Consider the following 12,986-nt stretch of genomic DNA (forward strand, 5'->3'; position numbering starts at 1 on the left):
TATTTTTAATGGTTATAAAATAGTCATTTAGTAAGTTATATAAAACAACAATATAATTAAAGCAGATCAGGAAGAGGCTTATAGTTAGGATACAATATCCTATTTTCCAAAAGACAGAGCATATTAGAAACAGGAATACCAGAATCAGTATTCTTGAAGTGAGCTACAAGAAGACTCAGAGGCCATCTGGTCCAAAACTCAATTTAGTGTTGAAGAAACCCTGTCTCAGAGAGATTAAATCACCTAGGTTACATTAGCTCTGGGAGATGAAAATGGGTACTCCACCTGTACCTCCACCCCACTCTGTCGGACTTCATTGGCTTTGTTTGACAGAAGAGGTGGGGACAAGTGATGTCCAAGGACAAGTTAATTTGAAAAGCAGAATAGCAGACATTTGTCATATAAAAGGAACTTAAAGTAGAAAAAAGTGAGTCATACAGATAGAGAAGTTAAAAATACAGAATTAAGGCACTCAACACATCATGTGCACACTGTCATCTCTTCTCATGGAAGGAGAAAAGAAAAGGGAAAAAAGTTGCTTTGCTCTGACCTGTAAGGAGTATGTGCTGAGAAATGTGGCAGGCATAAACCCGGGTGCCATAGACACTCGCTCACACCAGCTCTCAGCACTGGCAGCGTGCCACAGATGGCAGAAGCTCCGGCACTTCTTACCTGATGGCGCCGGGTGGTGGTGACAACTGAGAAGGGCTGTTTCTAGCTTGAATTGGAGAAAAAACAATTTTAAAAACACACTCTTAGAATATGTTTAAGTTATTGACCACTAAGAAAGAGTCTCCGGAAACCCCAGAGAAAACAACATAACTTGGTTCCTTTATCACCCAGAGAGCTGTTGTAAAACCAAGAGCGTTACCACCTTCAACTATTTCATAAATGCATATTAAGGGCCAAAGTTAACAGTAAAAAAGTATGTTGATTCTTCCAGTTCAGGGTCTCAGAGGCTGAGTGTAGATTGTTCTTTATGCCATAATTGGGGGGCGAAGCAGAGAGCCCTCCAGTGTGTTGGATTTTGCCAGGCACCGAAAGTACTGAAGGAAGGAGCGTGGTGCCCTTCTGGAAGCATATACTTTCAGGCTAAGCTTCGTTCGTTCGTTCATTTGAACACTATATGTGAACTCTCTATGAAAACTTCTATGTGAGAGAAGAAGCACAAAATGGAGAAAATAGTGCAGATGACTCAATAGAAATGCTAGTTACATTATCCACACACACAGCCGTCGTTGAAGTCAAGTGGAAGATGAGATTAAATGGGCTTCTGAGGTGTGAGTTTATTCTAGAAAGAAAGGAAACATCATTCCTCTACTGGGTAGTCTGAGGCTTTCTTTGCCTATAAACACAACACAGGTATGTGGAGAGCAGTGAGCTGTCCTCCCAGGCAAGAAAATTTGTGTCTGCACTCCCTACCAAGACATCTCCCTTACCAAAGATCAAGGTCCAGTCCAGGAAAGGAAAAGCCATTTCCAGCAGGGCCTGAAAAGCCCTTGGGCAGCACCTTGTTCTGTCATTTCAAGTCTTATGCTACCTTAACGTGGAGCATGACTGGCATTTCCACCAATTATCGATTATTCATTTGCTCAGATGAGGACTGTGCATTAATCCTGCATGCTTTTAAAACTGTGTGGAAATGCCTATTTTTCGTTTCTCAGTGTGTCTGTTTTTAAATTTCCCCCTCTCTGCAGTTCTTGATTTCTAGCTCACAGAGTGCAGAGGCTTTCATTGCTGCTGTGTATCTGTGTGGCAGCATGAGAGAGCAATGCCTAAGAACTCTTTGATTTCTTTGGGGTTGATGGGTTTTGTGTCTGAAGAAGCTGGATTCTAGTGGTAAATTTCTCCCTTTTTTTCCTCCTCCCCTTTAGCGTTGAAAGTGGAAAAGAGAAGAAAGCTGCCTCAGGGAAAGGTGTTGACAGGGAGACTTGTCTATGACTTGATCTTCAATTGATTTTTTACATATATATGAGAAGAGTGTCACAATTATTAATAAAACTGCTTTGATCATGTATTGTAAATCCTGTCTCCCCTCCCAAATCCACCTTCATACTGTAAGTAGTGCAACTGCTTGTTCCATTTCTGTGTTTAACCCCTGAGCAGTGTGACCCCCTTGTGAGCAGATACAATAGCTAATGCAAGAGTGCCCCATGTTACTACCGATAGACATTCACCAACACAACATTCTCACTGTCATCGTTATGAGAACAAAGCTTTCTTAAGAAAAAAAAGTCATATTTACCTAGTTTGTATTTTCCTACCTTAGTAACCTAAAGATACCTGATAATTTTATTTAGAAGAATTTTGAAAGGTAGTTTTACTTTTTATTTTTTATGCCTTAGCATTAGGGACTTGTTTTGAGAGACCCAAATCAAAAGGCTACCTTGAAAGCATTTTTAACAATTGTATGTATGTATTTCCTGACTTAATACAATGCATTTAATACTTAATCTCTAACTGACACTTCAGGTTATCTGAGAAAGAAACCTGTTCATACCTTCTTAAAAGTCATACGCAAGAGAGTCCTGTAGTGTTTGCTTAGAACTCAAGTTGTAGCCATGTGGTCAAGTACAAGGCTTCTATGAAATGCTTTAGAGATATTTGAAGAGTTTTGTGAGATTTTTTTTTTTCATTTCAAGTCTTTACCAGAAATGTGCTATTGACTTTCTCTCCCATTGACAACAGTTGCCTCCCAGATACACCTATGACATACACACTTATGGAATGCCACATGGTGAATCATTGCACATGAAATGCCAATCCCCGTGCAGCTGTTCTGCTGATAATGGACACGCACTGCTTAGTATTGGTCCCTATCATGTTGTCATGTAAGAACAACGGGTCTCCAACTGTAATTGTTTTTGCAAAGTTCTTTTCCACATTTTAATTAATTGCATGTTGTGGAAAAAAATCTTTGAACTAAAATTCAGATTCTGTTAGAAAAGGTTATGTAAATATTTCAGTCCATATGAAACCAACTTTACTAAGCTTATTGAAACAGGAAGGAAGTGGTGGATTTTTTTGAATATTACTAAATATAAAGTTCATTTAATTTTAGATGAATGTGAGTTAATAAAAATGAAATCTCATAGGATTCTTAGTTCCTAAGGATTATCAATAATTGACATCCTTATAATCTTTCAGTTTCCAAGTTTACCAGAAAATTCAGAGCCCTGTGGCTTTTATAAACTATATGTACTCTATGTAAATGCACATAATTGGACAAACTCCTCTGTTACTAAGTGAAGAACAGCAAAGCCTACATTAACTTTGACATTTTGATATCTTTTGAAACAAAAATTTCTCACAGTCTTTTCAGGAGCCATTTTTAATGCAATATGAGCTAAATTATGAGAAGAATTTGCAGTTAGTAAAGTTTGTATTTATAAATGGTAAAGAAAATGCAAAACTCTCTGTTCCAAATGTGCTGCCTTTGTGTATGTTGTAACCTGACACTCCATCTAAACATTCTCACTATTTATGATTTAGCAGGTCAATCCCAAAGCAGTCTCCTAGTGTTTCCATATAGTAGTACCTGTTCCGTTAAAAATGATCAGTGAATTAAAACCTTCACATGATCACTGGTTTGAACAAGCAATCATCCTATGAAATTCTGTATTTCTGAGTATTTTTATAGTAATTTTGTTCTTGTGTGAATTTTAATGATATCTCTATCTTAATCTTAATATTTTGAAATCACATAAAATATAAGAAAATGTAGTATTATATATTTACTCCTAATTTCAGATTCCTGGTCAAAATTACTGAATATCTTGAATGTAATTTATTGCAATGTTTAAGTAATGTGTAAATGTGACTAGGATATTGTGTTTTTCAAAACTAAGAAATGTTATGTGGAAATAAATATTTATCCTAATTAATTTTCATGCTTATTTTAAAGTGTGTCCTGTCTTTATTTTTCCTTCATATTAACCAATAAATCAGGTAAAGTATTTTAACGGTCTAAGCCTATTTAAATGAAGACATCCCCCCATTAAAAAACATTTGTGACATAAAACACTTCAGGAGGATTCAAACAACTTGAACTTTATGAACAGAAAATAATGTGAAGTGTGTAAGGATGCCCATGCTCCTTCCCCTACAGAACAGGGCACGAATAAGGTTCCCTCTATGGGAAAGTGAAAAGCTCATTAGCAGGAGCTGCACTATTAGAATTCATGAATTCCTGCTTTTAACCTGTGTGGGGAAGGCATTCCCTAAATGTACACTTTCTGTTTGCTGTAGAGGTCAAATGGGACCACAATTCTTTTGTGACCATTTAGATTGTTGGGAAGACTATGTTCAGAACTCTACCTGATGATTAATATTTCTCTTGACTAGTAGGCTTGCTTGTAATTGCCCCTACTTGGGATGACTCAGACTCCTACCTACAGACATCCAGTTTGACCACCATTTGTTGAAGATACTGTCTTTTTTCCAGTGTATATGTCCATAGGTGTGTAGATTTATGTCTGGGTTTTCAATTTGTTCCAATTGATCAATATGACTGTTTTTATGCTGATTCCTTGCTGTTCTTGTTACTATAGCTCTGTAGTACCACTTGAGGCTGGGAATGGTGAGACCTCCAGCAGTTATTTTATTGTTCAGGATTTTAGCTATGGGGGTAATTCAGATTCAGAGTCTGATAGAGACACTCCCATGATGACTTACAGATCTTTCAGGATTCTCTTAGGTCTTAGGAATGAAGAGTTATTCTGTTTCCTGTCTGCACTGACCTCTCTGTTTCTGTCCAGCTAAAGCCAATTCTCTCCTGAGTTGCTTTTATATCATTGACAGACTGATTTCTAACTTTTCAGTATGTCTGTCTTGTATATCCAGTTAAGGAAATAAAGTAAAATGCCATCTGGGTGGCTAACATCTATAACATCAGCATTTGGGAGACTGAGCTAGGAGGACTGCCAGGATTTTGAGGCCAGCCTGGGCTATCATGGGTTTATGATGAGCATGGTCTAAATAGAGCAAGTTGCTGTCTTTTATATAATGAGATGGCAACCTTCTGAAAATTTTATGAAAGTCATATTGTCTCTAAGTATGCTGAGAGGTTGTGGTTAATAATCAGAAATGACTTGTGATTTTTCACTGGGCATATTTAGATGTTCTACTTCCCTTCAGTCCTAATGACCTCATTTCCTCTTACTGTGGACTGAGCTTATATCTAGGTCCACTTCCTTTTGAGTGTGGAGTCATAGGCTTCTGCCAGGCAACCTCATTCCTCCATTTGTTTGATGGTAACGGTGGTGTCTTAGCCTTCCCTGTTAACTCTAGAGGGTCTAATTCTGTGCTCTTGTATTTATCCAGACAGCAAAAGTTGCTCCAGAAGCCTAAGTAAAATGCTGTTGTTATGAATGAGAAAGGATACATTACAACAGAGAACTCCAGCAGTGCATATCAGACACTACATAGATCTGGCACATGAGAACATGGGCACTTAAGGCCAGAATCTATGCAGTGTATGCAGCCACCAAGGTAGAAAAAAAAAACACAGCAAAATGCTGTGGCTAGGTGGAAAGAAGACTGGAAAGGAAGATGCTAGGCACTGCATATATATAAATCTCAGCCATGCAGCAGTTCTGAGGTAGGAAGGAGTTGAATTCAAAGAGCCTGGATAATGTTCCTTAAATACTATGCTTGTCATAACTGCTGGTTATTTTGCCCTGTTTGTCTGATTTCAGCTGAAGGGCACTATATCTCAAGCAGGAGGTGAGAAAGGATTTTGCTCATCCCTAATAGGGTGTTCGCTTTGGTTCTTAGAAGCAGAATCAGATTTAGTACCATTTCTTCTCGATATACTGTACTTTCTTCATCACTCATTTCTCTGTGATAACAATAAAACCAAATCTACCAGTGGAATCCATTTTGGTGCTTACAATTCACAAAATTATGATTTTGTATAGAAGTAACTTACAGAGAGGACCATCCCTTCACATACCTTCAAGTACCCTAAATCTTCATGTCTCTGAGGATTCATGCAATCACTGATCAAAATATTTCTAAAACAACTATGTCTGTATCAACATATATTTGCTTTTCCCCTTAACATTCCTTTCAATATAATACACAGCATTTACATTGTCCTGGATATCACAAGAATCTGGAGATTATATGAAGTATACAGAAAGACAAACTTCCATTTCTGTATAGTCTAAGCCACTTTACAGGAAATATTTGAAGATCATTGGATTTTGTTTCCTGTATCCACAGGAGAATCTAGAACCAATCCCCTGTAGATACAGAGAGATAGAGATAAAGATTTTGGTTGTTGAAGGGTTACACCATTGAATGTTGAGTAATCCCACTACCATGACGGATGCTTTTTAAGAAATTTCACAGGCTTGGAGAATTGATTTGGAAAGGCTATGTAGAGTAAAGACTTCTATTTAATTTGTTAACATTTATAGTCTATAACAGTGGTTCTCTACTTAGGGTCACAACCCCTTGGGGGATTGAATGACCCTTTCACAGGGTCACATTAGACCATCAGAAAACACAGATATTTACATTATGGTTCATAACAGTAGCAAAATTATAGTTGTGAAGTAGCAACAAATATAATTTTATGGTTGGGAGTCATTACAACATGAGGAACTGTATTAAAGGATCGCAGCATTAGGAAGGTTGAGAACTACTGCTCTATATGCATTGAAAGACATACCCTTTTTAATAGCAGTAAAAAATATTCTCTTCTTATTAATTCAAATTCTTGGACTTAAATGTTAATATTGTCAGAGAAATATGACACGAGGAGAGATGATCAAATACTACTGAGCTTCACAATGGTCTTGTTAATACCAGGCTCTGAGATATCTTATGGGGTAGCCAGTGATGTTGTGCTTTATCACCCCCATTTGTGTTTCATTCTCAGCCATCTGTATCCCCAAAAACATCCTGAATATATGCTTCAGGTCACTCAGGACGTATGTGAAAATACTGCTGAAATAACTGTCACAAAGTTGGCACAACAAAATTATCTTATTTTAGGAAAAAAAACATGCTTGTGTTTTGGTATGTTTCTTCACTTAGAATTTATTGAATCTTAAATATTGTACAAATCTAGTAGTCTTATAAGTCAGTATTCTCACTCCAACTTAGAGCAAAAGCAGTCAGTGCCAAGAAGTGGGACTGCTAATACTCTGATCAAGAAACACAAAGCCCAGAGCGACACAGACTGAACTTATCCTGCATTACGAACTGCTTCTCAATTCCTTTAGCACATGTGCTCCTGGGTGCTGGTGCACTCTGAGGATGGTTGGTGGAGGACGGCTTCCAGAGGCTGAATATGCCCATAGGAGACATGTCTATACATCTTGGTGACAATGCTAGTTCTTGTGTGTTTCAGACTTACCTTTAAATTAAGTTTATCTATAATTCATGTTTCAGTTTCTTTATCTAATTTACAACTCTTATTGAACAATAAAACTTGTCCTATGAGATTCAAATAAAAACTGAATTTAGTCACATTATCACCATTTGAAACTCTCATTGCCTGAAAAAAATGTGTGCTATGATATTTATTTTTATTACTTCAGGCTCCAGAAACAACATATTTAGAAATGAAAGGAACAAAAAAATTCATGGCTTGGGCATTGTATAAACATTATAGAATCGTGAGAAATATTTTTGTTTTGTTTTGTTTTTGTTTTTTTGAGACAGGGTTTCTCTGCGTAGCTTTGTGCCTTTCCTGGAGCTCACTTGGTAGCCCAGGCTGGCCTCGAACTCACAGAGATCCGCCTGGCTCTGCCTTCCGAGTGCTGGGATTAAAGGCGTGCGCCACCACCACCCGGCCAGAATCGTGAGAAATATTAATACAAAACCTGCATTATTATATAATGTGGTTTAGTGAAAGAACCCACAAAGAATAGTTTCTATTTAATTTGCTTTTATGTTTTCATGCTGTCAGGAACATGTGTTACCTCTGTTCCTTGATCTAGGACCTTGCAGATTGGTCCTGCTACACAAGTGACTGAGCTATATTCAAAACAAGGATAATGGCCAGAAACCTACAGGGCTAAAGATCAGCGATGCTTCCCATGGAAGAGTGGGACTTGCGAGTTAATTAAGGTGAAACGAATCAGTGGCATGCCCTGGAAAAAGCAGCAAAGCTGATTTCACAGCCTCTGTACGTTGTTATCATGAATCTCTAATCTCATTTTTAGTTAATAGATGGTTTCCATTTCTGCCAGGTTTAGAGTTTATGCTGTAGCTCACCTATGATAATTTTGTCTAGCAAATGGTCTCCATTTAAATGTGTGAAGTCCATCTTTAAAATGCAGCTGTTACAAATAATTGAAACAAAATATATTTTTTTAAGTTATTCAAGCACTGCTAAGTCAAATTCAGTATTGGAAATCTATGCTTTCTTTCTATTATATTCCCCCTCCCCCACCCAGAAAAAGACTGGAGACAAAACAAAACACAAAGCCCTGGAAGGACACATCCACTAAACCATCAGAACTACCAAAATGACTTTGCTGATAGTATTCCTTCTCGTGCTTTGAACCTCACATGCTTCCCTGGATTAAATTGAATTGTCTTCCAGAGTACACAAATGACCACATTATTATTAATTGGTTTCTTAAAAGCTAAGTGTTAAGTATGAGAATTGAAATTTCATGGGTATTAGATAAACTCTTATGAATTATTTAACTTTAAACAGTTTTATGTATCTAAGTTTTTTTTTTTAAAGCTGAACTCCTTCCATGTTTACAAGACAGTCTTGGATTTCTAACAAGTTAAACAAGAACCTTTGAACAAATGTGTCCATATGTCAGTGCGGTTTAAGTTTGATTCAAGATGTAACCCATTACCTCTGAAAAATGGAAGCATATTTACTAAATGACCAGGCAAAATTCCAGTGTGTAGAATAGAAATAATAACACACAACATTCTCGTTCATATTCCATTAAAAAGCCAATGAGGTTAAAATATTTTAATTAACATGCTCAAGGAAATGAAGTAAGAACTGATGCAAGTATTCCTTCATGTTAGAATTTGTGACACAAATATTTTCAACTTTTAACAGGGCAAGTCGATATGTTCCAAGCTGCCTCTTCTCACTCGGAAACATCGGTGATTTTTTAAAAGCACATTTGCAATGCTTTCCCATCACCCTGACTGTGTTTGTGTAGCACCTATAGCCATAACTGGCACCTGGGGCCCTTACATTGCTGGCAGTTTCCCTTGCATTTCTTTGGAGTCTATTCAACTGCTGTGGTTTTACTGAGAAGTCAGTGCTTTGCATATATGATTTCCTGAGACTGTTTGAATAGTCTTTCTCAGAAAACTGTGCCAGTCTGGCAGTGAACAGCACTTCTCAAGGCGAGCTGACAGTAGCCTGATTGGGTTGGTGTGCTTGGACCTGGGTTTCTAGTCATACTCTGTGATCTCCTCTCCCTGTCCCCGCTTCTCTCCTTGCTGCCCTAATGACATCATTGCCCACATCTTGTCATCCCCTTAAATAAGAGAACAAGATTTGGACTAGTCTAGTAAGAAAAAAAAAAATTCTTCTCAGGAAATCTATGCAGAACTCTTGTAAAAATAATTTATATTTGTTGTTTCAGCAGCTGATGTGGAAATAATTTTAAATGATAAACAAAACAGAGTGAAAAATCCAAATTGCTGTAAGGTAATAATCTGTTGTGAAGACAGACATTCTTACTTGGGACTGCAGGTATGAAACTGGAAAATAGCCTGAAATTTCTCGATGAGAGCGTTATTAAGATCGTCATCTTGACAGTGCAGTTTTGAGATAATGAGAACAAATGTGTTTTTAAATAAGCTACAGGAGCCTTGCTGTGCTACTATAAGGAGAAGCACTGTTGGAGGAAATGGCTCATGTGGGTATAGATATGCTGGTGAGCCATGCTGCTAGCGATCCCATGGTCTTCATCCGTATACCACTGGAGAGAGAAAGAGGTCAGAATTAGGATGTCAGCTGTATTTTAAAAGGAAAAAATTCAAATGAGCTCTTGCGAGGTGTTAAATGGGAAAGGTTGATAAACGGAAGTGTGGTCAAAGATGGTGTCTAGTTCTTCCCCAGAGCCTTTCAAGGTATGTTCAGTTCTGAAGAAGTCTCTGGTCCTCTTTTTCAGGTACTGAGAAAATCCACTGTGCATTTGGATTTACTGCATGGGGCTTTAAACATAGGTATATTCTAATTAAAATACCCAAATCAACTTTCAAATGTAACTCAAAGGTCACTTAAAACCACACCGTAAATGGGAAGGTTTATACCCATACTATTTTAATGGGTACTAGCAAGTATCAAATTTCTCTACAGTTGAGTATGTATTAAAATAAATAGTTTTTAAAGCAATTTTTCCAATATAAGTATCTTAATGGCTAGAAAAATCAGTTTAAATATTAAAGTGTTACACACACACACACACACACACACACACACACACACATATATAATGAAGTCAAAAGTCAAATGTATTATTTACCAACAGTTAAATTTTATCCTGGAAATTAAAAGCTCTGTCTGTGTGACATTTATGTAGAAGGAGTCTCCAACCTGAAGCAAACACGCATAAACTGATACCTTACTAAATGAATGGGAAAGCACTGCCAGCCTAGTGCATATTACTGAGACAAAAGTTAATTTTAAAATCATGCCTCGAGTATTATATGTTTTTGCTTTAAGTAATGAAAAATTAAACCTCGACCTCTACTGAGAATCTGGTCCAAAAGATATGGCAGGTTTTCTCAATACAAGATAGAAAGCCTACGTCTAGACAGTGGGCACTACTGGAACTGAGCACACAGCGAATTATGTGTGAGAAGGAGGAGGGCAGGGTTTTCTAGCCAAAACAAGTAAAAAGCTGTGTTTTAAACAACAGTATTATTAGTGCAAGACATGGGGTGTGTGTGTGTGTGTGTGTGTGTGTGTGTGTGTGTGTGTGTGTGTGTGTGTATGTATATATACATATATATATATATATATATATATACATATATATATTGTTTCTTTTTGACCTGAAAAATTCTAATATAGAAGACTCAATACCCCCAACACTCTCTGTATAGGCACAGGCAGCCCAGTGGTTTCTGGTTTTATAAACAAGCCTAATTGCTTGTTGCCTGCAGTTGTTCAACAAAAGATAGTGTAGCAGTCCCAAGAACCGCAGCATGCTGATTATTAATATCCCACTGTTGTTAGGATGGCTAGTAATCATAATAACAGAATGGCTTTTGCATTTCAGCTATTATCATGCTGGTTTCACTTTAGAATTACTCTGCCACACATTTACGGAATAAGTGATTACTTTCAAATCAAAACAGGGAGAGACTGAACCATCACAGGAATAGAAGAATGGTGTTTTGACACTCCCAGGATATGTAATACTGTGTTTCTCAACCTCAAACTGTCTAATATTTACTCTGTGTATGACTCAAGGATATCACATCTCCAACTTCACACTGGAATGAGAAAGCCCTCTTCAGTCCTATCTTTTCAGAAGTCTCTGGGAAAAAGTAACCCCTGAAGAGGAAACTAGACCTCCCAGATACTTGGTTTCCCCTGAACAAAGTCTTATTATACCATTGCTTGGAAATCCACGCCAGCATCCACCAGGGCTTTGGAGATCTGAGCTGACTGCTGGAAGTGAACATTATCTGCGGGAAAGAAAGGGAATAAGCAGCCATAAACAAATAGCTAATAGCCTCTGGAGCGTTCGGCTACTGAGGGGAAGCAGAGAAGACAGTGACTGAAGTTCTAGGACTCAGCATCCCATTTAGCCCAAGACAAGTGAGTTGTGGAAAGCAACACTGTTTTATTGAAGTAAATGTAACAGTCTTGCCCCTCATGCTTTTGTTTTGTCAGTAGTGAAATTGCAAACCTGTCTGTGATACTAAAAAGTCTAATTAACTGAAACTCACCATCTGCTGTTCCATGAATAAGGAGGTACTCAACTTGTTTAAAATTTTCAGCTCTGCTCATGACTGTTGAATTCTGAAATTGGGAAAAAGAATGTCATTATTCAAAAAAGGATCTGCCATAACTGATTTTTCACTTCAGTTTACAAAATAAAATGTTTTCAGCTGGGGCCCCCTTTGATACAAAATATAGCAAACCGATATTCAAGCAAATGCTGTCTCCATGCATGGCAGAATGCACAGCATGCCCCGTGCCTGGGAGACAGGACTGGAAAGGAAGAATGCCACATCTTCCCTGCACATGTAAGAAGAGGGCACCTGTCCCCTAGGCTGCACGCAAAACCCCTTGAGTCCCAGATCACAGATTGGCTGTGTCCTATGCATTAGCAGAGGGCAGAGTCTCATATTAGCAATGTATGTTCCATGGGTTTCTGCTGTAGTTCAGCCAAAAAGTGTATTACCATAGCAACCATGTGTCACATGGTGCCATACATGCTACATTTCAAAGAGCCTGTACATAGCATTTGCAACTAAACATACTCTGCAATATGTCATGTGAACTTTGGTCCACATTGCTAGGTTCTAAATGAAAAGCAAACATTACCTCTGTGGAAACAGATGTTTAAAGCCTAAGCAAGTGTAACATATGGGAGGGGAAAAGGTGAAAAAGATCAAGGGTGGCCTCAGAAAATCAGTGGGTGTTTGGTACTTCCTTGTTTTTAATATTAAAGAAAAATGGTGCTGTTAAATTTTATTCCCAAGGCAGCCAGGGTGCCAGGATGAAGGGTTAAAAGTTCTATCTCGTGGTCTGAGTCATCTAGGGGCTTCTACAATAAGGGTCAGAGGTCTTGGATGAAAAAAATAAAAGCATAGGTCAGAAGATTTAAATTTAGGACCGGTTACAAGGTTTAGATGAAGGGGAAATACCAGCTAGGTACTGGGAAGAGTGAGTCTGCTTTGCTGTCTGGAGCGGGATCGGTAGGGAACAGGGCAGTGACATCTCCATGGACTCAGAAGCAGCCACCCGGGGTCTGCATTTCAGTGACACTTCTATCTACAAAGCTGGTGCACACTGGATACTTGTGCTG

The 12,986-nt window shown here is 38.0% G+C and overlaps 2 protein-coding genes across 15 annotated transcripts in view; one reads left to right on the forward strand and one right to left on the reverse strand.

The window, feature by feature from the left end:
- Nucleotides 1-6,513, forward strand: part of Slc4a10 (solute carrier family 4 member 10) — a 270,855-nt gene extending 264,342 nt beyond the window's left edge. For 13 of the 14 annotated variants that reach the window (XM_028865674.2, XM_028865529.2, XM_028865911.2 and 10 more), the window contains one exon: nucleotides 1,875-6,513. In XM_028865674.2, coding sequence (XP_028721507.1) covers nucleotides 1,875-1,941 — 67 coding nt within the window. In that variant the 3' untranslated portion in view covers nucleotides 1,942-6,513. The remainder of the gene's footprint in view (nucleotides 1-1,874) is intronic. The other variant, XM_028866531.2, reaches the window with a different exon arrangement.
- A 2,405-nt stretch (nucleotides 6,514-8,918) lies between these two features.
- Nucleotides 8,919-12,986, reverse strand: part of Dpp4 (dipeptidyl peptidase 4) — an 87,294-nt gene continuing 83,226 nt past the window's right edge. Inside the window, exons 25-27 of the mRNA XM_037204421.1 lie at nucleotides 11,902-11,974; nucleotides 11,564-11,637; nucleotides 8,919-9,920 (exon numbers count right to left, since the gene is read on the reverse strand). Coding sequence (XP_037060316.1) covers nucleotides 9,822-9,920; nucleotides 11,564-11,637; nucleotides 11,902-11,974 — 246 coding nt within the window. The 3' untranslated portion in view covers nucleotides 8,919-9,821. The remainder of the gene's footprint in view (nucleotides 9,921-11,563; nucleotides 11,638-11,901; nucleotides 11,975-12,986) is intronic.

The sequence above is a fragment of the Peromyscus leucopus genome, chromosome 4 (genome assembly GCF_004664715.2).
Source record: "Peromyscus leucopus breed LL Stock chromosome 4, UCI_PerLeu_2.1, whole genome shotgun sequence".
NCBI classification, from domain to species: Eukaryota; Metazoa; Chordata; class Mammalia; order Rodentia; family Cricetidae; genus Peromyscus; species Peromyscus leucopus.